At 38.6% G+C, this 27,412-nt stretch overlaps 1 protein-coding gene across 2 annotated transcripts in view; it reads left to right on the top strand.

The window, feature by feature from the left end:
• pcdh15a (protocadherin-related 15a) overlaps window positions 1-27,412 on the top strand; it is a 409,861-nt gene that overhangs the window by 259,637 nt on the left and 122,812 nt on the right. For both annotated transcript variants that reach the window (XM_089117218.1, XM_089117217.1), the window contains 3 exons: window positions 2,846-2,939; window positions 10,964-11,092; window positions 21,574-21,879. In XM_089117218.1, the coding sequence (XP_088973344.1) occupies window positions 2,846-2,939; window positions 10,964-11,092; window positions 21,574-21,879 (529 nt within the window). The remainder of the gene's footprint in view (window positions 1-2,845; window positions 2,940-10,963; window positions 11,093-21,573; window positions 21,880-27,412) is intronic.

Below are 27,412 nucleotides of genomic sequence, written 5' to 3'. Positions count from 1 at the left end.
TTTTAAGGAACACATGCAGACATGGAAGATGTTCTGACAATATTTGCATATTTATTTTGAACATTGTTAAGGTTAAAAGACACAAACACAAATGCTTGCATTAAAACAAATAAAATACACCTGACAAAGGAAACAAATAAATAAAATAAAGTGTATTATGAACTTAACACAAGTGCTGGCTGTTTAAAGCTAGTTCACATAGAATAATAAAATAAATAGATTTGATGTCAATGTTGTGAAAAAAAAAAAAAAACTCCAACTGATACAACAAAAGTGCTTTCCTGCCAGCTAGTTCACATGGTATATAAAGGTACAGTATTTAAGGTGAAACAAGGCATAGCTTGCTAGAACGTATGAAATCTTTTTAACTAATCTTTTTAAAGTGTCTGTCTGCTTTAATCAAATGTAACTGAAACTATAGTTGCCCGGACAGTATAACATATCTAAGTTAGCATAAATTTAACTTCACATACAATTCTATCAACAAGTGGCTACGGTCGCTACGTGCTAAGAAGCTAACGCAACATAGCCAGCCTGGATACTAAATGCTATGAAAGTTAGCCATCATTAGTTAGTTTATCATTGTAACAAAATGTGCCCATATATCACGTCTCTTCTTTCTCCCGAGCCCCGTGCAAAGCATCTTTTACTTTTAACCTGTCGCCGCCGCCGTCACTCCGTGAATCCAGCTCCTGTCTGCTCCGTGTTGTGTAGGCTACTCTGACTGTGCCCGCCCGCTCCAGGTTTGAAAGTGGGTGTGTGGCGGAAGAGCTGACGAGGAGGAGGCGGAGGAGGAGACAGGATTTGACAAAACCATATCATATAATAATATGTAATTTTCGTCTCGTCTTTGTTCGTGAACTAAAATGTCCATAGATTTTAGCCCAGTCTTTATTTACCGATCTGCATTTTCGTCTCGTCTTTATTAGTCTACGAAAATTATTCCTGATTTAGTCCCAGTTATTGTTTATTAGTGGGGATTTTAGTCTCGTCTCGTCTAGTTTTCGTTCGGTGAAAAATGTGCGTTGACGAAAATATTTTCGTTTAGTTTTCGTTAACGAAATTAACACTAATCTGTACCTTTCTCTGCATGCCTTATCTGATTCCATTGAATCTGGTTATCTCCTCGTATTGCATCTTCTCATCATTTCTCATCACTTCTCACTCAACATGTATTCTCTTCTCTTTTCTCTCATTATGTTTCTTATCTCATCTCATTTTGTCTCTTCTCCTTTCACTTGCCTCGTCTAGCTTCATCTCATCTCAATTTTGTGCCACACCACATATTTCTCATCTAGTCTCAGTTGATCTCTTCTCTTTTTTCTGTCTCATCTCATCTCATTTAATCTCATTGATAGAAATAGCTGCAGAGATGTTTTCTGGGGTGACTGCTGAAATAAAACCTTCCTTCATTGATTTGTCTTCCAAAGGATTTTGCCTGTTGAAGAAACAGCAAAGACAGTTGAAGAGTCATTAAAAAACGATGTTAAAATTTAAAGACTTTGCCGTGAATGCTATGTGCTTGACAGAAGGTTTGTGATGCCGAAAGAAAAGAGAATCCCGGCCACTGAAGTGTTTTATACGCCTGTTTCACAGGCTTCAGAGGACACGTTCAATATCGCTTTTGCAGGGGTCAACTGAGGAGGAATATAATTCTACATAGACACACACACACACACGAGCAAGCAGCACAGCAGCCTGCTTTTTCTGCTGTGTGTGACTGCAATGTTAACAGGAACCGGTCTGTCCATCCTCATCCAACAACACCCCCATACATACACACACATGTGAGCGCACTGTTGGATGAAGCCATGATTTGCAGAAATCCTATTGGTCTCTGGATGATAATGCCGTCCCTGTGGCTGTGGTTCTGCGTGGATGATCACAGATATGCTGTATTGCACCCATTGATACCAATGATTATTTACCGTCTGCATTGTTTTAGCACCAAAGGAATTATGCAAATCAGGTTATGAACACACCTTAAAATGTTATCCTGAATACAATTTCCATGGCACAATTTCTGATCTTTCAGTTCTGAGTTGGCGTATGCGTTCTACCTCATAATAATTCTCACAATTATGAAAAGTTATGCCTTTAAATGGATAGTTCAGCCCACATTTTTACAATCTGTCATCATTTACTAACCTATATGGGTTTACTTCCTTTGTTCATACTGATTTTTCTTTCTACATAATGAAAGTGTAAGGATGTCAAGCTCCAAAAATGATAAAGGCACCTTAAACGTGTAATATACTTACGTGGACTATAAGAATAGTCCATAAGATTCAGAGTTCTTCTTCAGAGATTCAGAGATGTTATGCACTAATTTGGACTGCTATTTCAACGCATTCTCATCCTTTAACGTCATATGGAACGCTATATGACAAAACGGCGCTATACTACGCACATGGCACCCGTTAGCGTTAATATAACACGCGCTGTGAGGGCTAAGTTTAGGTGTGGGGTAGGGTGTGTGTGTCATATTCACGCTAAAGGATTTATAACGTCTTGGGTTCGCATGTTATATACATGGCACCCTTATATAAAGGGTGCCATGTGCGTAGTATAGCGCCGTTTTTGCATATAGCGTTCTATATGACGTTAAAGGATGAGAACGGGCTGGCTATTTAATTATAATCACATTCAAATTTAGTGCATCGTAACTGGTTATGAGAATCAATTATGTTTGACATCACTGATTTGACACATCTAATCTGAATATTTGTACAGTTCTGGTATATGTTTCTTAATGGTCTCTGGTCACCATACAGAGCCGCCAAATGGACATGGTGGTAATCAATTGAATAGAAAGTTTTAACAAGAGTGTTTTGTGTCTGTTCAGTATAGGTCTCCTGCTGCTGGCCAAACCTCTGGACAGAGAGACTATTGACCAGTATCGGCTGATCGTCACTGCTTCTGATGGCCAGCCAGGAGGGGTGAGACTCTATCCATCCCACAATATCAGCACTACACCACTGTCTGACAGCTGTTCTGAGTGAAATGTCTAATCACTTCGCTTCTTCTCTTTATCATATATTTTCTGATGAATGTTCCTTTTGCTTCAAACTTCCTCTATTATGGTCTTTCAGCACAATCACAAACAAAGCTGCAGAAAACTGTTCCTATATAACGTCGCTGTCCGATGAAAACCGCGTATGTCCATTTTGAGATTTTTCGACGGATAGAAAGTCCAGGTTCATTTCCGTATAGAGAGCCTAAGTCCCGCCCCTCCGCTTCCGGCTCATGGGACCTTATTTCGGAAAAAATATGAATGGTAGTCAATGGCGAGAGACAACTTATCTTTTTATTCCGTCTGAACTGTGCCCTCAATTACACATATGATGTTTGTCAATTTAAAAGATAATTCTGAAAGTCAAAAACGTCGCAGTTTGTCATACAACAGAAGAGTAACATTTAGTTTTATGTAAAAATCGCTCTGTGAAATACATCTCCCGGTAAACGAAACGAGATCCGCTGCTCGTGTGTGTGCAGTTTGGTACAAAACACTCAGGTATGACGGCGTAACGTTACGATTATAACGTAAGACTGTAGAAACAATGACAGACAGCCTCAGTAAAGTTAGCTTCATTCATTGAGAGAAAATGTGCGCCTTTGGGGTTTGTAGTCTTTGTAATTACGTATTTTCACAGTCTTATACCTCAACGGTTTTACATCAAACTGCGACTTTCTTTACTTTAAAATGAAAAACATCATATGTGTAATTCAGGGCACAATTCAAACGAGATCAAAATATTTGTTGTCTCTCGCCATTGACTACCATTCAATATTTTTCCGAAATAAGGTCCCATGGTGGTCGACCGGAAGGGGAGGGACTTAGGCTTTCTATACAGCATGCTTCACATTATCTAAATGACCAATGAAAAGCTGTGAAATCATGTCATCTGATTTTCACGTATATCCATTTGCTGTCAAAGCTGTCAATCACGCAGCGTTTCTCCCCGCCCTGTGGAGGCATCTCGCCGGTCTCATGAAGCTTCATAATAGCAAACACCTGACCACTTCGTGCGTTTTCTGTGATCGGATAGCTATCCGATCGTGAAAAGACCAGGTGTAAATGTCCCCCCCGAAACGCATTTGAGACGGATTAGAATCTGATCGCTCAAACCACTTCAGGAGGTGGTCTGGGCCCCATTCCAGAAAGTGGACATCTGGTTGTTGAAACCACATATGTAAATTTTACTCCTTCCAAAAAAATGCTAAAAAGTAAATGTGTGAGAGCGTATTATAGGCTATATGTCATGTTATTTTAGTCAGATATGATGACGCTACTGCGACACGCATCACCTCAGATGAGCAGCCCCAGATAGCATACTGACATTGAATCAACGTGGAAACATGACATTGAAACAACGTTGATCTGACATTGTTTTGCTCATCGAATTAACGTTGAACCAACGTCAGATGCGTCATTCTTTTAAAACTAGCGGAAAATCAACTTGAAATCAACGTTGTTTCAACGTTATGAAAGCAAACCAATTTCCGATTTTCATTTAGCTTTGAAGAATGCCGCGTCTGACGTTGGTTCAACGTTAATTCGATGAGCAAAATCAACATTGTTTCGATGTCATGAGAGACGTCGTTTCCACGTTGATTCAATGTCAGTTTGCTGTCTGGGGCTGAACGCCTATCAAGCCAACGTACCGCAATCTATCGCAAATCAAAGTGAAAGTAAGACGCAGATGATTAACACTACCATCTTCATTAAAAGTAGCCTAAAGAAACTAAATGATCTTACCAGGACTGTTTCCGCTCTGTTATTGCTGTCTTTTGAAATTAGCCGATGATCAATAAAATTCAGGTCATATCTGTTGCTTTCGGTGACGTGCACTTCATTAAATCTGCATATAGGCGCGTGAATTGAAGATCGGATTTATATCCGTTTCGCAAAAACACATTTATGTGACCAGGTGTAAATGGAATCGTTTTGATAAATCAGATAACTATCCGATCTGAGAAAACACATGAAGTCAAGTGGCCAGGTGTAAACAGCCAAGCTCAGCATTAGATTGCCGAATAACACTGTGAGGTAAAGTATCATCAAACTTTTGTTTTTGACAACTGTTCTCAAGACTGTCCTTTACAGTAGGCCTAACTTTATCGAGGTAAACGTTTTCCCCCCTGATGCCAGACATAGTGGAGAGGAGTGACAAAATTACGGTAGGCAGTCTAGCATCGCCATGTCAGTGTATTGATTCATTGTCTCTTCACAGTTTGCAAGAGACATTTAATAAACTGAGCGTATTTGATAAACTGAGATGTTGGCTATTTAATAAACTGAGCGTATCCTATTCATCTGTCAGTATGAAACGCGATTTGGTCATTCTAATTAATGATCGGAAGAACGTGTATCGAACACCGATACTGCACAATATGCACGTATGTCCATTTAAACTCGATTTTGGGTCAAATCAAATGTGGATTATATAATGACACTGGCAAGAATATGGTTACATTTAAAGATGTTGTACCAAGCATGACAACGCTACGTTCAGCTGCTTTTGAAATTACATGTTTTTTTTTTCACTTCCTGAAAAGTAACCGTTTTGGACATACGCGAGTTTCATCGGGCAGCGATGATGATTTTGTATTAATTATTTTATTTCTTTTGCACAGTCATTACTGTCAAAAAACTCCTTAAAGATGTTCTGTAATTAGACTCGTTACTCATTCTGTTTACACATTCACCTTTTTATCAGCTTAGCTTCTCTAATGAGCGAACTTCAGCGAACGGAAACGCTGGTGTGCTAAATGACTGCATGAAGCTCATTTCTCAAGCACAGGCTGGTATGTGTAAAGCTGATGAAGATGGACTTTTGAAGTGAGGCAGACATGTTAAAGTAAAAGCATTTCGAGACAGAGGGATGTGCCTTAATCTCTCCCTGTGCAACATAACTGACTTTCATCTGGTCAAACAAGTCCATTAAATCATTTACGTTTTAGAACATGGTCACGGAAAGTGCCATGCGGCTTATTAATCAATGTCATTTACCTGACCTCCACCTCTTAAAACGTGATAATGATATCAAATTAAATATTCAGTGCAGCTCACATTCTTGAGATCAAACAGCCTTCAGTTGGGTTCAGCAGATTCGTTTTGCACTAGTCTTGCAGGTAGTGTGTGCGTGTGTGTGTTTGATGGTGATGAAGCCTCTTGACAGAAATGTACTCTCTTTGCATGTGATCTTAGAGTCTCATTAAAGCACAAAAAAGCACACTTTTATAGTGCACCTCTGTAAACAACAAACTTCATCTGTGAATATATAATTAAAAACCCACCCCCCTTTTTGTGAATTAATTTTTCATAGACATCCCACTGGGATTTAAACTCTACATGCTGATCTTGACTGATCGGTTGAATTTATATTCCTCACTGTGTGCTATTAAACTTTTAAGCCCCAGGATCTCAATTGCTTATGAATTGATTACACATCTGCAAATATAGTGTTTCTAGAATAGAGTCAGAAACTAAATATTCTCTTACGAGAGGTTCTCTCATATTGCGTAGTTAGCTTACACCATGGGAAAGATCCATCTTTTTCGTGATATTGAAGCCAAAACATTATTCTTAATTTTGTATTCATTGTCAACGCAGTGCAGCAGCTAGCAGACCTAGAGCAGGCTGTCTAGCGTGCTCATTGGCTGCCCTGCGGCAATTGCAGCAGCCTACCACTGAGTCCGCTGGACGTCACGTCCAGAATGAGCGTGGCTTAGCGTATAAAAGCGGGGCTCGGAGGCTGTCTCCCTGATTTTCATCTCTTCAGTGAAGCTCTCCGCATTGCTGGACTCCGAGAGAAGCCACCGCCGTCTGAGGAGCGACGCTATCCGGCGATGTATCCTTTTCTTCTCAGAGCATTATTCTCCTGTGTGTGTTCGCTGCTGCGACACCACTTTTTCTCAAAATGGAAGTCTATTGAAGTCCAATTGAAGTCCGCCGTCAACCGCCCGCATCCAGGCCTGCCTTTCCTGCCAGAACTCCACACGGAGCCTGCAAAATCGTGGTACGCTCCGTTCTCTGCGAGGCTCCAATCTCAAATCTCCGTGTCGCTCTCCCAAGTGGACGGCACCGCCGAGAAGGGATACACCTCAATCCCACCTATGGAGGAAGCGGTAGCAGCGCACCTTTGTCCCACCCTCGTGCTCAGTCAGCTCTTCTAGCGGCAGCAAGAGGGAAAAGACGGCTGAGTCTCGACGACGTACGCTGGTACATTCAGCCCATGCCCACGCCTACTCTCTGTCCGCTGTTGCATATGGCCAAAACTGCCCAATAACGGTCAGGGAATGAATATAAGTCCCATGCCCGCTCACTAGCGCACACGCTTATTAACACACACCTCTCTGCAGACGCCACCCACGTGTCTCGAAGTTGTCACAAAACGCTCCCCATCCAAAGCGATCAGTGCGTCATATACAAATGTAACTCCCGTGCCCGCTCAAAAGTGCATCTAGGAGAATAAATCCCCTCGCCCCCTGTCGGTTCCTATGTGGGATTTTTTTAGGTCCTCGAGGCCCTGAAAGCATATCCTTTTTAACCATTAGATACCGTGAATCTTAAGTACCTATCACTCAAAACCGTTTTTCTGACTGTTTCTATCATCAGTCAAACGTGTGGGAGTCTTACGCCACCTTCACACTGGCAGTTTAAATCAGCTCCGTAATACGCAATACGTTCCCAACGGACGTCGTACTACACAGTGAAAAGCGTCGGACGCGAATAGAACAAAAATGGCGGAGAGATTAAAAGTTGATTCTGTCAGTTCTGTATGATCTCTCTGATGAGGGTTATGCTGCGTGAGGAAAGTTGCTGAGGACGTTGACATGTCAGGTCGGCTAAAAAATGTGATATAGTGGTCAATAGTTCAATGTCTACCTTCAATTTAATTGTATTAACTGCCCTTATAAACGTTAGAAAGTCATGAAAATAAAAAAAACGACATGACAACTTATCGTTATAAAATCATTATTTATTTTATTAAAAGTTAATAATTCAGGTTTGTTTATCAGTACCATACGCCTTATTCACGGCAGCGCCATCTTTGATTTTTAATGAGAATGAAAGCGAGACTGTGAGGGATAGACTTGCATCTCTTCAATTGGCTGTATTGTTATTTAATGTGTTTTCGGATTGTTCTGCTCATGAAACACTGGAAAAATATCTTTCTAAGAAATTGCAGTTGACAAAAAACTCCTGACAATGTAAGTTGTGGAAAATTGTAAGTAATCTAGGAGCTTTATTCAGCTTTTTACAGCGGATGCCATTGGAAACACGGTAAGTCTATCCCTCACAGCCTCACTATCACACCTGTCATGGCGCTGCTCTGAATAAGGTCTATAGCAACGGTCAACTTCCGCTGGAATTGTCGGATAGGAACCGTCCGTAGATTTTCCACGAGTTCAAATTTTTGAACGCATCCGGATGACCAACGGACACGATTTTCTTCGCACCGCACTCGGTCGGACCCGTTTCGGACCCATTCGCATGCGGCCTGCGAATCTCCATAGGAAATGAATGACTTCCGGTCGTTTCGCAGCCGCATCGGAGCTGATTTCAACTGCCAGTGTGAAGGCGGCGTTACATGCGCTGTCTGTCAGTGCTGTGTCTTGAGTTTGGACCGAATGACTTTAAAGTCATATTCAAACCTAGACATGGCTATGTCCCTAAAGTGATTGGCACTCCGTTCAGAGCGCAGGTCATTTTTCTATCGGCTCTGCCAGCATCCGATAGCGAGAGCGATGTTATTCTCCTCTGCCCGGTTAGGGTGCTGAGGGCTTACATTACAAGTTCCGTCCCTTTCAGGTGCTCGGAGCAGCTTTTTTGTTTGTTCGGTGGGTGCAACAAGGGTCTGGCCACCTCAAAACAAAGCCTGTCCAGATGGATAGTGGACGCTATTGCAGCTGCCTATGTGTCAAAAGGTTTGCAATGCCCTTTGGGCGTAAGGGCTTCACTAGAGGCATGGCCACGTCGTGGTCATGGTCCAGCGGAATTTCTATTCATGACATATGTGTGGCAGCAGGCTGGGCCTCCCCGTCCAACTTTGTTAGGTTCTATAACCTGGAAGTTCTCGCTCTGCAGGCTAAACTCCTGTCAGTATAATTGAGATGTACATTCTGTCCAGATCAGATCGTGCACAGGCTACTCTCACGTGACTTAGCTCTCCTGGTTGAGCTGCACTAAATTGGGTTAAAATGCTACATGCTCATACGGACCGGCGGCGCCACTCTGTATTCCCTATGAGTGCTTATGTACTTGTGCCGGCCAGCGTTGCTGGCTGCTTTATTTCCCTACTTAATCTGGGCTTCCTGGGATTCCATGAGATTCATGAGTGGATGCTTGACGTGCACGCCATTGACAAAGGGTTCCCGTAGCGTAAGCTAACTTGTGCAATACGAGAGAACCTCTCGTAAGAGAACGTATCGTTACCTAACGTAACCTCGGTTCTCTCTAGAAGAGGGAACGAGTATTAAGTAATCTGCTGTGCTCATGCCACGGACCAAAGGAGACAGCCTCCGAGCCACGCTTATATACGCTAAGCCACGCCCATTCTGGCGGGCTATGACGCGATGAGTGCGCGAGTGCCCTTCAGTGACGTCACGCCGGGCTGTCACACCCTGCTCTATGTCTGCTAGCTGCTGCACTGTGTTGACAATGAATATAAAATGAAGGAAAATTTATTGGCTTCAATATTTCAAGAAGATGAAACTTTCCTTTAGCGTAAGCTAACTTACACAATACTCGTTCCCCCTTCTAGAGAGAACCGAGTAACCGATTTTTTTTTTTTTTTTAGGGAAGACAAAAGCTAAAAATAAATAAATAAATAAAAAATGACTGGCAGATGGGTGAATGTCAGTAAACTCTGCAAATGGTTCGGGGTCTGATTTTTGTAAAAAAAAAAAAAAAAGTTATTAAAACTGCCATAATCATGGATCAACATTCTTCTTGCCATTCAACAATATGGACCCTTTTCACAAACCATAATGACGCACTTTCACAGTTAAGAACACTGCAAATCTAGTAAAGTTTTAAACAATTTAAAAAAAAAATACACATTTGTAACGCTATATTGTGTTGTCAGTAAATCACAAAAAAACAATGAATGCTCCTGCGAGGGTGTTACGGAAGCTTGTTTCTGCCACAGAATACAAAATAAAAAAGCCAATTGTGACTCTTTATCTCAGAATTCAGAATTTTTATTAAATATATTTAAATATATTTGAATGTAAAATATTTCAGATGTAAACTCACAATTGTGAGTTATATATAAAGTCATAATTGCGTAAAATAAATTCAGAATTGTGTGATATAATGTCAGAATTGTGTAATGTAAAGTCAGAATTGCGTGATATAAAATCAAAATTGCATGATATAGTCTGAATTGCATAAACCCTGAATTGTGAGTTATAAACTCTCAAATATTATTTTTTTTCTCAGAATTCCATAAGCTTGCAACTGCATGTTATAAAGTCCCAATTGCGTGACATAAACTCGCAATTCTGAGAAAAAAGAAGAAAAAAAAAGTTGCTATTATTTTTAAATTGTCTTATTCCGTGGTGGAAACAAGCTTCCATATTTTCTTATACAATGGCCCGAGAGAGTGATGGCAAATTTTACATATTTTTCTCTTTTGACAAATGTAATCAATTTATATATATATATATATATATATATATATATATATATATATATATATATATATTTTTTTTTTATTTTATTTTTTTCACTTTTTTGAAAAGTCATGGAAAGTCTATAATGAAGACCCCTGGAATGTTAAAAGGGTCAATTCTTATTAAATAATTATAACCCTGAATGACCTCTAAAAATCAAAGAATTACAGATTGGTACACTTTTGTTTCAGAACCAACATCTATGCTGATCCTGTAACTTCTCCATATGTATATTGAATTTATTCCTGCTGATATCTAATGAATATGTCTTTATTTGTAGACTTCCACTGCCACCGTCAGCATTGTCGTCACAGATGTTAATGACAACGACCCCACCTTTGACCTCACTTTGCCCACAAACCTGACAGTGAAGGAGGAAGAGGCCAATGTGTTTGTGGGTCAAGTCAGGGTAAGTACCATGACAAAAGAAATAAAGTATCTTTACTTTGGGTCTTTTTCCACAACATTTCTTCCTTTCTAAGGGCTCTGTGAGATTCACACCTGTCACCTCTTCATGCCACACATGTTCAAACAGCCCTTTCTTTTGTTCCCCCAATTAAGTTGTGGTAAATTAGAGTCATTAGTCACCTTACAGTCTGTTGCTGATGACTGCTTCTGTTCCACCCTGCCAATCGGTTGAATGTTTAATTAGCATGTTTGATTAATCATGCTTTGGGTGGTTAGAAAGATAATCAATGGAAGATGCGTGAGGCTTTCATTCACAATGTCGTGTTGTCATCATGCTTCGCTTTGCCGCTCTTTTGTTGCTCTGTGATGTCTTGATTACTGAGTTTGATGTCAATGTGATTGGCTGGAGTGAAGAGAGGACGCAACGTTTCCCTCGTGCCTGAATAAAACTGGTATTGAGATAATTTAGTGTATTGAGCTCATGTGGTGTGATTTATATATATATATATATATATATATATATATATATATATGTTCTAAATATTCTAAATGTCTTTTGATTTCTTTTTGTTACATTATTTTTTCTCATTTTAATGCTCTTATCACCTGGCACTGCAGTATTTGAGTCCCTCTCGGTGTAGTGTGTTACTTATGGTAGCCTTTATTACTTTGGTCCCAGCTCTCTGCAGGTCATTCATCAGGTCCATCTGTATAGTTCTGGGATTTTTTTTCACCGTTCTCATGATCATTTTGACCATACGGGATGAGATCTTGCGTGGAGCCCCAGATCGAGGGAGATTATCAGTGGTCTTGTATGTCTTCCATTTTCTTATAATTGCTCCCACAGTTGATTTTTTTTTTCACACCAAGCTGCTTGCCTATTGTAAATTCACTCTTCCCAGCCTGGTGCAGGTCTACAGTTTTCTTCCTGGTGTCCTTTGACAGCTCTTTGGTCTTGGCCATGGTTGAGTTTGGAGTGTGACTGTTTGAGGCTGCGGACAGGTGTCTTTTATACAGATAACGGGTTCAAACAGGTTCCAATAATACAGCTAACAAGTAGAGGACAGAAGAGCTTCTTATAGAAGAAGTTACAGGTCTGTGAAAGCCAGAAATCTTGCTGGTTTGTGGGTGACCTACTTAAATTCCACCATAATTTACAAATAAATTCTTTAAAAATCCTACAATGTGATTTCCCAACCCGGTCTATATAACTGACGTTTTGGGACGTCTTTTGACCATACGTCAATATTCGCCTTTTTAGGGCCCCCTTAAACGTCGGTAGATGAGGTTATGGGATCCTAACTCTACCCCATACCTAAACCTAACCCGTCACCTAACTGACGTTAAAGCTAAAGCGTCAGTTGTATGACGGCCCGGGATTGCCATCTACCGACGTTTAAGGGGGCCCTAAAAAGGCGGATATTGACGTATGGTCAAAATACGCCCCAAGACGTCAGTTATATGACTTTTTGGGATGAGACTGTGTTAGATTTCCTGGATTTTTTTTTTTCATTTTGTCTCTCATAGTTGAAGTGTACCTATGATGAAAATTACAGACCTCTCTCATTATTCTAAGTAGGAGAACTTGCACAATCAGTGGCTGACTAAATACTTTTTGGCTCCACTGTAAATTTTATGAATTATCATTACATATTATCTAAATTAGTAGTCTGAAAAACTGAAAAATATAAAAAATGAGTGTTATGGACGCTGTTGCTCAAGCCTGTCTAAGAGCTGTTCTCTCTCTTTCCATCCAGCTTTCTTTTCATTTCATCATCCTCTCATCGTCGAGACAAGTTCTGTGTAGTCTGCCATGTTCACAACACGCAGGTGCTCACCAAACTTTTGAGGCCTCGCTCTCAAATTCACACACAGATCCCCGTGGAGATCCAAACCACCTGGATCCTTATTGTGCTGTGACAACAAACAGGCATACACATACGGGCAGGCACTTCACACATCGGAAACGCACGTCAGTGTGTTCCCGCACTTCAAACACACTACACTACAGCCGTGTTGTTTGCCAAAGGCTAATATGTCCAAAGGCTTTAAAATTTGTATTCACACTGAGAGCTTCAAACAAGCCTTTAACAAAACAGAGCAACCAATTCTTATGGACTTATTTACCTCAGGGAAATCTGTCTGTCTGTCTGTCTGTCTGTCTGTCTGTCTGTCTGTCTATCTATCTATCTATCTATCTATCTATCTATCTATCTATCTATCTATCTATCTATCTATCTATCTATTATCTGTCTGTCTGTCTGTCTCTCTCTCTCTCTGTCTTTCTGACTGGGCAAAGGTATACATTAAAGTTGTTTTCAATGAAATAAAAATGGTATTTTATTCAGCAAGGACACATACAAAAATCTAAATAAATGGTGTTTAATAAACTTTAATTATACAGTATATACTGTATACTGTATATATTTAGGATTTTTGGGAACACCATACTACAGTTTTTCTCAATTGCTTTGGCACATTTTTCGAAACAGTCTTAACATACTCTAAACTGTGAGTGCAAATGTCACAACTGTTGGTAGGAACTTCAAAACTTTATAGCATGTCTGCAAAATGTAGTTACTCACCCAAAACATTTAATTCATGCTTCAAAACCTAGTTATTTTGTCAATAATTTGGCCAAGGCCACCAAAATCTAAAGTATTTTTGTCATTGTGTGAGCCACACTGGTCAAAATGTTTAGTTGTTTTTTCACCACAACAGTCAACCATGAAAATTAAGGGTTTATTGTAAACAAATCTTATATTTGTTGAGAAAAGTCAATAGTATGTAGAAAAAAAAAGTGTTTATTTTTGTACTTCATGTGTATGTACACAATACAAGTGTATTTACTGTACATGTAAAGTAACTGACAAGAGTAACAAGATTTCACTTTACATTTCATATTTGTGTATTACCACAAATACACAAACATCAAATAACATTCATGAAGAAAAAAAAAGAAACAAATTATTCTTGGTGGACATCTTGTCGCTCACGTTGGTCAGGCCAAATATTTTCATCAACATCACATCTGATGTTACCATTGCCACACACCGTGGAAAAAATCTCCTTGAATGCCGCACTCATCCCCTGCAATGGTCAGATTTATGACATGATCCACAAGTGTGGCTCTGATTTCATCAGAGACTCTGACTCTATTTCCACCTCTTCCTCGATTATTTCTTCCTCTACCACCACCACATATTTTTACACGCCTTCCAATTGCTCTTCCATGAGCTTGTTGTTGCAGTTCAGGGTTGTGAATGTCCTCCATTCTATATATACTATATATATATATATATATATATATATATATATACTCCCAAAGTTGATTGGTTAAATGGTTAAATGGTTGATTCATATTAGAGGTAATTTGCTATTAGATTGCGAATGCAATTAGAAGTCATGTGCCAATTAAGCAAACATTACAAACAATGTCAATGTCAGATATATTTTAGAATATACATGCATGTATACTAATTATGATAATTGAATAGATCGTTTTGAATGTGATGGCTTACACAATAAAAAATGTCTGAGAAGTTCTGAAGTGTTTGACAGTGTAAGTGAGAATTGAGTCATCAGTTTTGATCAACAAGCCATATGCAATTCTTTGTTGTCCAAATTGCAGACAGTTGTATGTACTCTTTGCACACATGTGCCAAAGCAATTGCAATTTGCTCAAATCAATAAGAAATTCCAATCTGATGTGAAAAAGAAGCGGATTGTTCAGAGATCTGAACTTAATGTTTTGGTAAATAAAAAAAAAAACATTTGAGAACTGAGCCAAAGCAATTGAGAAAAACTGTAATACTGTGTTTGACCGCCTTTCGCAACCCCCTTCAGAACTGTCGTAATTCTATGTGGCATTGATTCAACAAGGTGCTGAAAGCATTCTTTAGAAATGTTGGCCCATATTGATAGGATAGCATCTTGCAGTTGATGGAGATTTGTGGGATGCACATCCAGTGCACAAAACTTCTGTTCCACCACATCCCAAAGATGCTCTATTGGGTTGAGATCTGGTGACTGTGGGGGCCATTTTAGTACAGTGAATTTTAGTAAAGCCATGATCTTGAAAATTTGAAATGATTCAAGCTTTGTGACATGGTGCATTATCCTGCTGGAAGTAGACATCAGAGGATGAGAACATGGTGGCCATAAAGGGATGGACATGGTCAGAAACAATGCTCAGATAGGCCCAAAGTGTGCCAAACATCCCCCACACCATTTCACCACCACCAGCCTGCACAGCGGTAACAAGGCATGATGGATCCATGTTCTCATTCTGTTTATGCCCAATTCTGACTCTACCATCTGAATGTCTCAACAGAAATTGAGACTCATCAGACCAGGCAACATTTTTCCAGTCTTCAACTGTCCAATTTTGGTGATCTCTTGCAAATTGTAGCATCTTTTTCCTATTTGTAGTGGAAATGAGTGGTACCTGGTGAGGTCTTCTGCTGTTGTAGCCCATCCGCCTCAAGGTTGTGCGTGTTGTGGCTTCACAAATGTTTTGCATACCATGATTGTAACAAGTGGTTGGTTTAGTCAAAGTTGCTCTTCTATCAGCTTGAATCAGTCGGCCCATTCTCCACAGTTGTTCCTAATAATCCTTTTGGTGAGTATATGTGTGTGCGTTTTAGCATGTCCTGTGATTATGTACCTAAAACTTCATAATTCTTCTAATTATTAGGATCAGTGTTTGTGTATTATCTGATTATAAATGTACAAATGCACTGTTAAAAATGAATTTGTCATTTAAAATGAACTAGTGAAGGCAAGAAGGTGATTTAAAACTTAAAGGTGCTATATGTAACTTTTTATTGCCTGTGTGTGAAGGGTTTGTAATCACACATTATAATGATCCACTTGTCGGGTTTTGCAATTACCTCTGAACGCTAGTATTCCTATTTTACTGTGAAGTCTCTCGGATTTTCTGCGAAATCCATCGGATGTGACGTGCATGGTGTGCTCCTGAGCCTCTCCTTTTTATGTAAAGTCTATGTGACGGCACTGCAGAGAACGACATGGAGTCTGATAACACTAAAAAACGACCTGCCTCCAGCACAACACACACTCCAACATAAACTCCACATAAATATAAAAAAACAAAACAAAACAAAAATGTATCTGCTGAAGCTCGTCAGGCCAAACGTGAATCGGATCGACTTAAAGGAGTAGTTCACTTTTAAAAAAACTTTTGCTGATAATTTACTCACCCCCATGTCATCCAAGATGTCCACGTCTTTCTTTCTTCAGTCGAAAAGAAATTAAGGTTTTTGATGAAAACATTCTAGGATTTTCTCCATATAATTGACTTCATTGGGAACCAAATGGTTCAAGATCCAAATGAGAGTTTCAGTGCAGCTTCAAAGGGCTTTAAACAACACCAGACGATGAATAAGGTTCTTATCTAGGACCCTTTGAGTCATGACTCGAAAAAAGATTTGTTCATTTTGATGAACGAGTTTGAACAGGAGAGTCACGAACGCTCATAACATAACAGAGCAAGGCGAGCATTTGTGCTTATAAAACTTAAACTTTTTTATTTATTTTTGAAATGACAGATCGTTTCGCTAGAGAAGACCCTTATTCATCGTCTGGTGTCGTTTAAAGCCCTTTGAAGCTGCACTTAAACTCTAATTTGGATCTTGAACCGTTTGGTTCCCAATGAAGTCAATTATTTGAAGAAAATCCTGGAATGTTTTCATCAAAAACCTTAATTTTTTTTCGACTGAAGAAAGAAAGACATGGACATCTTGGATGACATGGAGGTGAGTCAATTATCAGCAAAAGTTTTTTTTTTTTTTTTTTTTTAAAGTGAACCTCCTTTTAAGGCCATTGCACACAGAGTACGAAATTTTCTTATGCATTTTTTCGTGTTCGTCAGCCTAAAAATTTGTCATGCACAGAAACCTTGCACACTGAGTCCGATGCGTATTTATTAAACCTTTGCGGGAAAAAACACAAAAATGCAAAATGGATTCGTCAAGCAGTGAGGATGATTTTGTTGTCCTCTCTCTTATTGAAAAGAGAAGAAAGAGAAAATATTACGTCCATACAATCCTGAAATTGCACCTCCGCTAAGCAACTCCTTATCAAGGTGCTTTTAGGATGTAACTTTTATTTTATGTACTAGGTCTACTGTCTAACGTCACTCATCCTACTACTATCATATTGTTTATAATAGACATTTCCAGACACGTTCAGTACAGTAATAGTTCCTACGATCTTACTGTTACACTGAAATTGTTCAGTCTAGTTCAGTAACCGTTTTCGTTATCATATTATACATTCACCTATGTTGACATTGCTGATTGTGAAAGATACACGAATAGTTAGCCTTATGCTAGATAGCACCACAAATGTAACGTTATCATTAGGGGTGTAACGGTACACAAAAATCACGGTTCGGTACGTACCTCGGTTTTAAAGTCACGGTTCGGTACGTTTTCGATACAGCAAAAAGAAAGAAATGCCAGAGAAATTTCCTGTTTGTTTAAAGAAAAAAAAATTAGTTTTCCTAGATCTTGAAACTTTCAGGTTTATCATCTTTGAAGGATGAACAAATAATGTTTTGGTCATCACATTAAAAATAACTTTTAAATATATATTTATTTATATAATATTTGAATTTTGAAGTGCTGGAAAAAGATGTGTGAAGTACTTGAAAGCATTTCACCATTCCAGCCAAACTGGTTTCAGTTAGTGATATTAAATCCATGGTGAATGTTGCTGGTCTGTGGACGTAAAGTATTACTAGTTCATTCACGGCACAATGTTTTTCCTGGTTTCCATGACAGCGCTGTTTGATCTAATAGAGATCTACGGTTAATAACGGAGAAATGTGAATGCATCTCACTAGATCTCGCAGCGATGTTATTACCTCAGTGGCGAATTCAAATGTTTTCTTTACCGGATCTCTTAGCGCTATGTGTTAACAGTGTTGCTTGATCGAGATCGGCTCGCGCTGCACAGATGTTGCTGGTCCGAACTGATAAATGATCCGTGAAGCACATAACGAGTAGCGCAGTTTCGTTCTGCTTTCATTACGCTTGCCATTTGATGTTGCAACGTTGTGTTGGCCGCGTCAGCACGAATTTTGCCAGCAGGAAAAATGGTCCAAGCAATCGTTCGGTTTGTATGCGTACCGAACCGGAAGCCTCGAACCGAAACGGTTCAATACGAATACATGTACCGTTACACCCCTAGTTATCATGGTACAAGCATGGAGCATTAGTTAAGCTGACGTCAAGCTGATAAAAGTAGCCTATTGTAATGTTGCAGTGGGAGTTTACATGAGTTTCCTGCATGTTGTGTGATGCTTTCTCCGGTGTTTTGAAAGTCTCAGTGCGGCCGTGTACCATGAGTGCTCGCTCTTGTGTTCGAGCATGCGCAAGAGCACGAGCGCTTTTGTAAAAATTGGTTGCAATCTGAAACATCACCGATAGAGGCCGCTAAAAAATACATATAGCACCTTTAAAAGAAATGTTGAAATATTTCCTGGCACGGAATAGCAGTCATTAGTGATGTTAGGAAACCGGCTTTTGGTTATGTATTGTGTAGCGTTTGTTTGTTTATTTATCGGTCTGTTTACATATTCCCTTCCATTAGTTAATTATCGAGGCGCACAGATGCCATGTAGGTGTGCTATCAGGACGTTTAATGAGAGGGCCACGGGCAGTACTTTCATTCCTCAGCGCTCAGATGTGCCTGTAATTTCTCAAGGCTCAGACATGCTCCTTTCATTTCACTTATTTCCATTCGCCGCATTTGGATTTTGGCCCTCATCTTTCTGTCCCTCATCTCATCTCATCTCATCTCTCCCTCTCTTCCCCTGGAGTCTCTGTCGTTCATGTTGGTTACCCTGCATGCCCCCCCCCCCCACACACACACACACATACCCAGTTATTCTTCCCATCTGCATCTGTAATTACTAGAGGAAGGAATTATGGCAGGCACCTCTGAAGCCATTACAGTCGAACGCTGCTCCCTCCTCACATACAAATGAGCTGCTGTAACCACACAGGAATAGGATTAGTTCAGCAAGTCTTTATTTCTTTGCCCTAAAGGACTGCCAGTGATTATTTTTAGTATTTTATATATATTTTATAGGGCTGCCCTTAGGAAGCTTGTTTCCAACACAGAATGAAAAATAAAACAACTTTTTATCTCACGATTCGGACTTTTTTTCCTCACAATCGGCAGTTTGCATCTCGCAATTCTGACTTTATTTCTCAGAATTGCGAGATATAAAGTCATAATTGTGTGATATAAAGTCGCAATTCCGTGTTATAAAGTCAGAATTGCGAGATACAGTATACAGGGTCCCCGTGGGTCCTTAAAAAGTCTTAAATAAAATTTTCACTTTTTAAGGCCTGAAAATGTCTCAATATCTGAAATTTCCGATAAGGAGGTCTTAAATTTCACGGACGGACCTTAAATTTCTTGTCCAACTCGTCATCCATTTTTTTGTTTTGTTAACAGACCGTGTTTACGAGCGTTCATGCTTTAAAAAATTGGAGAACCACTGAATTAAGGAACAGGGATCTATAGAATTGCACAAGTGCTACTGCAAAATAGTGCATTGTCAATACAGCCTGTTTCCTTGATTCAAATGTCTCATAAGCTTAATTGAGTTGGCCTAAATTGAAAAATTATAATGTAATTTTTTGTCTAAAGACTACATATAAAATAGCTACCAAAATTAATGTCGGTAACTGAAGTTTGACTAAAAGTAATGAATAAAAGTTGACATAAAATGCAATGACTTTGTCAACTAAAACTAGACTAAAACTATGAAAGACAAAATTACTGACTAAAATGTGACTAAGACCAATAAGCATTTTCATCTGAAGACTAAGACTAAAACAAAAATGGCTGCCAAAATTATTAAACTGTCGTGTCGTGCTGAACATTTTCCTTTTTTTTTTTTTTTGTCGTGGTTGGTAAATCTTAAATTTGCCTTTTAGAGGACTTAAAAAAGGTCTTAAAAGTCATTGAATTTGCTGTTAAGAAATGTGCAGATACCCTGGTATAAAGTCAGAACTGATTGATATAAAGTCGCAATTGCCTGTTTTAAAGTCAGAATTGTGAGATATAAACTGTTCTGAGGGGAAAACAGGTTTCTAACAAATTTTATCTTAGTTTTTGTCCAACTCCATTGACTTGACTTGGAAAAAAAAAATATGATAAAACCTGTTGGAAAGCATCTTTTGCTGCGATTTTTGTATGAGCATATCAGAGAACACCACTCGGCGAGTTTCACATCTTTGTAAACTAAAGTTTAATGCGTAAATAAGGATTGTTCCTGTGCACCTATGCAACCATTGTGGAGGTGGGGAGCTGCAACCACAGAAAACGAAAATCCTCGGGCCAGCAGCATGTGTCTAAATTTCAATCTTAACCATTGTATTTAATCAGAAACAATCAAAGTGTAAAATACCAAACTTGTCCTTTAAGTCAACAATACTGACTCATAATCTCCACGCGACTATATGCACGTTTCATACGGATTACATAATCGGAGAATATTTAAGTTCATTTAAATGTTAAATAGATATATTTTTATATTTTTCATGTCTGTGAGGAAAGCATATGCTGAGTTTCGTTTCAATTATGTGATGCTCGCAAGTTCTAGAACGAAACGACAGAAAGCATCATTATTTTACAAAAACACAACTTTTTTTTCTTGCGACTAAATGACTACTAAAATTCAACTGGTATTGGCAGCCTTAATATTCAATATTTTATTATTTTATGTAAAGGCAAATTATATTAATTCTAGAGGTTTTAAAGGATTAGTACACCCCAAAATTAAAATTTAAAATAAAAGTAGTCTACTTTTTATATTTACCTATTTTTATATTTACTTTCTTACTTACTATATATATATATATATATATATATTATAATAACAAAACATAATTTTTAATTTTTAACATTTTAACATTCATATTGTATGTACCATACAAAAGTTTGGGATCAGTATGATTTTTTGAAAGTTTTTGAAAGAAGTCTGTATATGTTATGCGGCTGTATATGTTTGATCAAAAATACAGTATAAACACTAATATTGTGACATATTTTTTTGTGATTTATATTTTTTTAAATATAGATTACAAAATTTGATTTAGTCATGTGAAGGCAAAGCTGTGTTTTCAGCATCATTACTCCAGTCTTCAGTGGTGTTTTGCTGCTCAAGAAACATTTCTTATAATTATCGATGTTGAAAACATTTGCTTCAAATGAATGAATAGAAAGTTCAGAATAACAACATTTATTTGAAATAGGATAAATCTTTGATTACATTACAAATAAATCACTAAATAAAAGTGTTAATTTTGTTAATTTAATTTTTGTAGGTGTAACTTTTGAATGGTACAATTATTTTATTTACTTTTATTTATTTTTTATTTTTTCCCTTTATACCGAATGAAATAAAAATCCATGATCATGAACACATGTCTCTGTTTTCAGGCCACTGATCCTGATGCCGGGCTCAACGGTCAGGTCCGATACCGGCTGCTCACCTTTGTGTCTCTGTTCACCATAAACGCCACGGGCAGCATCTTCACAGCTGTGCCGTTGGACAGAGAGACTCGCAGCCGATACGATCTGATCGTGGAGGCGTCAGATGGGGCGGTTGACCCCCGCAGGACCACCATCACGCTGCTGGTGGAGGTGATAGACATCAATGACAACAGCCCAGTGTTTTCCCTGCCCACCTACACAGTCAACGTCCCAGAGAACACCCCGGCTGGAACCGTCATCCTGAGACTCAGTGTAAGCGTTCTGCTCACATTATGCTTGACTCATCCATAGCTTAGTAGTCCCATTGTGTAGTGCTCTCATATCTAAAACTGCATGAGTTGATGTTGATGAGTGGCTCACTCATAAACAGTGAACTGTGAAATTTCTACGTCATCAGTCAACCTCAGTTTGACCAGGCATCTTTAACGTGACTTTTTGAAAGGAAGTAAAAACAGATTGCTTGTAGGTGTGTGTGTGTGTGTTTATTTATGGGTCTGTCTGTCTGTGTTGTGTCTTCTGGCCTGACAGTAACTGGCTGATTATGTGTGTTTAGTTTCCCCTGAGATTGTGGGGGAAAGCATCTCTGTTTATTCCTGACGGCTGCATATTTAACTAGATAAATATTGACAGGCTTGACAGACCCAGTGTGAAAAGGAGGCGATGCTGTTTTGTTGTAAATGTGCCTCTAAACGATCACGCTCTTGGGAGTTTTAGCAGAACGCCAACAACACGATCACCAATGAATTTTAAATAAACTAGAGACTAAAATCAGCAAAAAGTGTCAGTGACAAACTCACTAACTGTTAGGCCACTTTAATGTGTAAAACTCTCTTATTTTGATATCACGGGCGGTCCAACTTTTAAGGGATAGTTCTGTCATTTTCATCTGCCACTCTCATGTCTGTCAGCTGAGGTTTATTTTGTTGATGGCTAAAGTCATTTTAGCCAGGCATTTTGGGGGGATTTTTTTCTGATCCTCTCACGAAATCTAAGCATTGGTGTAGGCAGACAACCGGATGGAGGTGAACACAAAGGAAACTTTATTACAATGAAAGAAAACCATAACCAAACTCATGTGTGTTAAGGAACACAGAAACAAGGTAACAAACAAGGAGAACTAATTAGACCACAGCGGAACTAGATGAATAATCAAATAACTACTTTGTAAAGAAACACTTTTAAAAGAAAAACTACGCGCCTATAAAATAACGGTATCGCTTTCTAAAAGTGTGCACTTTGAAACCCGTTTTAAAGAATTTGGCCCCTAAAGGCCTGTTCACACCGGGACGAATTTCGCGCGCGATATTCGTCGACGTTTAACGCCTCGTGACTAAACAATGGGCGCTAATGTGAGTGTTCACACCGACGCGAAAAACGCCACGTGTAAAAGCGTCATTTTAAAAAAACCGCCTCGGGTTCGTTTTTTTGGTTTGAAAACCTAAACCTATCCGACCAACGAGATTGGCGGTTTTGCTCACGTGTCTGGTACTTCTGAAGTTACAGTAAAACACAACTTGGGGGCGCTCAAACACAAAACGGTCTTGCCGAGCACACATACGGCGAAGAAGAGATAAGATAAATGGGCAAGATGAATGTTGAGCTGCTGGTCTCGGAGCATAAAGAGCTATATGATGATATTTATTTTAGTATTTCTGTAATAATACTATAGTATAGGGTGACGAACAGTCCTGTTTTCCCAGGACACGTGTAAAACGGTCACTTTGTGCTTTATAGAAATCTGAGTTGAGATGAGAACTGCGCATAGTGTGCTTAGTGTCAGTTAGATTTTGACAAGTGAGGAGAGGAGATAACCGCTCTGCCGACTCTTTGTATTCTTTCTTTTATTTTATTTTTCTATTGTGACCAGATGTTTGTTTGTGTTTTTTTTTTCTCTCGCTCGATCCGACGATCCCCATGTATGAGGACGAGTGTAACGTTTCAGTGGTTTTATTAAACGCGGGGAAATACGACGTGCATCTGTTCATCCGACAACTAGTGCTATGTTTTTATTTCTGGGCAACATCTCAACTTTACGTTACACATGTCCTTCACATGTCCTGGCTGTTTGTAAGTGATAAAATGTCCTGGTTTTCAAAAAAAAAAATGCTGGGGAAGATCAGTTCTACAGCAAAATATAGATGGGCAAACAAAGGTGGATGAGGAACAAAAACAGGATAAAGAGGATGAAAACTAAAGATTTTGTTAGTTCGTTTTTGTAAGTTTGTGAGAGCTATTTTTGTTACATTTGGAGGCATTTCTTTTAGTTATTTATTATTTATATATTTATTTTTCTAATACAGAAGACATTATTTCTATCATTATTTCATTCGTTTTTTTTAATCTGTCATAATAAAACATTGAGAAATGAATATGATCACCCTAGTATAGTATTCTATTATTATTTCTGTTTTACATTAAGCGCCATCTAATGTCAGGGAATGAATTTGCATGTTCACTCGGCTCATCGTCAGCGAAAAACGCTTGGGTGTGAACACAAAAAACGCGTTGAAAAACGCTGACGAATAAAGCGCTGATATTCGTCCCGGTGTGTATGGGCCTTTAGTCTGCATGGTTTGTGAAATTAAATGTTTATTAAATATTCAATGCATATTTGCTGAATGCAGACGACAAATGAGAAAGTATAACAGTGTTTGCCTCTCTGTCACTATTCAGTGTTGGGAGTAACGCATTAAAAAAGTAATACATTACAGTAACATATTACTTTGTGCTGTAACGCAGTAGTGTAAGGCATTACTAATCAATTTTCAGTAATATTTTACTCGTTACATGTTCAGTCAGGCTTGTATTACAGTTGTATTACAGTGTATTTTACTTCTTAAAGGCAACAGACTATGTGAAAGTTTTAAAACAGTCTTTTTGTGCCAGTTCAGAGCGGTCGCGTCTGTAACATTGTTTTTTCCTCATAAATGCGAACACGAAAACTAAAATGCCAACCCTTCCTCATCCGATTTGCGCAGTGTAATTAACAGAATTACAAAAAATATATTTTGCCTCCAATTTTTTTTTTGTCACGCATGAATGTGTGTCTTTTCCCTAATATTAAAAATAAAACATAGACTGATATTTGTCTAATGCCTGTCTTTTAAGTAGCCTATATATGTTTCAATGCGTGTATTTTCTGAGAATTTTTATTTCAAGTTTTGACTGCAAATGTCATGTCCATAATGCTGGACTTCCCCAATTTTAAATAATTTATCCTCAACTAGTTTTGTGGTCTAGGTCTACGTATTTTATAATGTTAGCTTCAAATAATACTAATAGCCTAATTTAAAGATAAGGCAGCATTGGATCTGGACGGTAAGGAGAATAACGCTGGAGTTGGAAGAGGTGTGTCGCGATTCTGTAGGTTCGTGTGGCGAATCGCGATTTCGGTTTCATATTGCATATCGTTACAGCCCCAAAGTTAAGTACTACTTAGTTATTTTGGTGAAAGTAACTCAAAAGTAATACATGAGTAATGTAACGCATTACAGTTCTGAGACAGTAATATTGTAAGGTAATGAATTACTTTTAAATAACAGTAACAAGTAATACCTAATGTATTACAGTTTGGAAGTAACTTGCACAACACTGGTCACTAATAATTGAATTCACATTTATTTGTAGTGTGCTTTTCACAATTCTGCTTTTAGAGAAAGTGCATGTGTCTACATTACAATTTAGAGTGATCTGAATTGCTAGCAATGTATTAATTTACGAAAACAATGAGCTCATTTATATTTTTTATCACAAGTTGTGAATAATGATATAGAAAATGTAGCATTGGCGCATGCTGATTCAGAGTTGGCACCGTCTCTTCACAGGTGTTGGGGCATCCAAAGTCTCCATTAGAGGCTAGATCCAAACTGGAACTGGCGTACTCTCAAGTGACCCCTGGATGGGCATCCCGAGATAAAACAAAAAAGGCAAATGAAGAGTAGTTAGCGTAGCAGCTGTTCATAACATTAAGCAAAGATAATCATGTGCATTTGATCTTAAACTGGAGTACAAGGTTATGAGGTCCATAATGTAAATCCTTGAAGAGATGCGTCTTTAATCTAGATTTAAACTGGGAGAGCGATTCTGAGCCCTGAACATCATCAGGAAGGCTATTCCAGAGTTTAGGAGCCAAATGTGAAAACACTCTCCCTCCTTTAGTGGACTCAGATATCCTAGGTACAACCAAGAGTGCAGAGTTTTGTGACCTTAAAGAGCGTGATGGATTATAAGGCGATCGAAGATCGGTTAAATACACAGGAGCTAAACCGTTTAGGGTTTTATTGGTCAGTAGCAATACTTTGTAATCTATACGGAACTTAATAGATAAAAGACGATAAATAATATAAAAGCAAATGGTATACTTTTTCATAGACAGTTTACTTTCTTTGTTTAACAGTTAATGCATTAAACAAAAGTGGTAAACAAAGACCATAGCTAATGAATACGGAGAATGAGAGCTGTGTGCTCAGGTGTTGCCATGTTCTTAGCACCGTCAAAATAAAAATCTCACTGAATCGATGCTATATCTGGCCACATTTGCATTCATATACTGCAGAAAAACAATATGTGTTCACACAGTAGCATCAGCAGGCACAATTGAAAAGTGAATTCCCCTTTTAGACCGAAGGAGAAATAAGGTTGTTGGTCGGTGGTTGAGGAGCAAATGAGCGACACTGTTTGAAGACGGTGATCTTGCTGCTGTATTTTTATCTCAGTGTGTCTGACACCTTCGGGTCCCTGCAGCACTGACTGGTGTCAGAGCGCTGTGGGTCCTGGTGACAGGATCTGGTCCGGGGCTGATCAACTAATCAGATTCCCTGTGCTGCTTCCCTCTAGGGCTCCCAAGCTTTATTTATATACTTCTGAAACCTTTGAGATCAGTGTAGAATTTAATTCCTTGTGCCTTCCACACAGTGGTGGAGGAAGTACTAAATCTCAGTACTTAAGTAAAAGTACAAATACCCAGATAAATATTTACTTTAGTAAAAGTAGAAGTAACACAATGACAACCATACTTAAGTAAAAAGTAAAAAGTACTTTATTTTAAATGTACTTTAAGTATTAAAAGTAAAAGTACTTGCATAACAATTTATTATCTTAATGTCTATTTTTTTTAATGATTAATAAAACATTTAATTCGAACTCATTCAACCTAATACTCCTATAATGATGTTCAATAATGATGGAAAAAAATGTCACCATTTCTGAAACAAGCTTGCAATTAGGCAATATCATGCTTATCCTTACTATATGTTAATAACTATGTTTGGCAGTAAACGCGATTCATTTATGGTGTAATTCTGAACCTCTTGGCTTGCCATAATCCTAACCAAACGTATATTACACATGGGTGTTTCCTATGCACATAAAAACAAATTTTCGCGTATGAGTTGCATGATAAACACACTGCGTGTGAGACGCATTTAGTTGATGTATCTATGGCAACCAAACGTCACTGGTGAGACAAACGTGCAACGAACGGACGGTCAGATTACGTTTTGGCAGGGGAAAAACTGATCAGAAAATGTAACGAAAATGTAGCAGAAGTTGTAGAAATGTAGTGGAGTAGAAAGTATAATAATTGCTGCAAAATGTAACGAAGTAAAAGTAAAAAGTATGCACTATTTATTCTACTTAAGTAAAGTAAAGATACGTGAAAAATGTACTTAAGTAAAGTAACGAAGTATTTGTACTTCGTTACATTCCACCACTGCTTCCACATCAAAGAAAGACACCTGAAAGGTTCCCCCACCCACTGAGACAGAGCAGCATCTCTCCTCGCGTC

The sequence above is a fragment of the Pimephales promelas genome, chromosome 11, assembly GCF_988280905.1.
Source record: "Pimephales promelas chromosome 11, fPimPro1.hap1.1, whole genome shotgun sequence".
In the NCBI taxonomy this organism is placed as follows: domain Eukaryota; kingdom Metazoa; phylum Chordata; class Actinopteri; order Cypriniformes; family Leuciscidae; genus Pimephales; species Pimephales promelas.
Note: the sequence above shows the minus strand (reverse complement) of the source record. Positions and strands in the feature narration are given on the sequence as shown.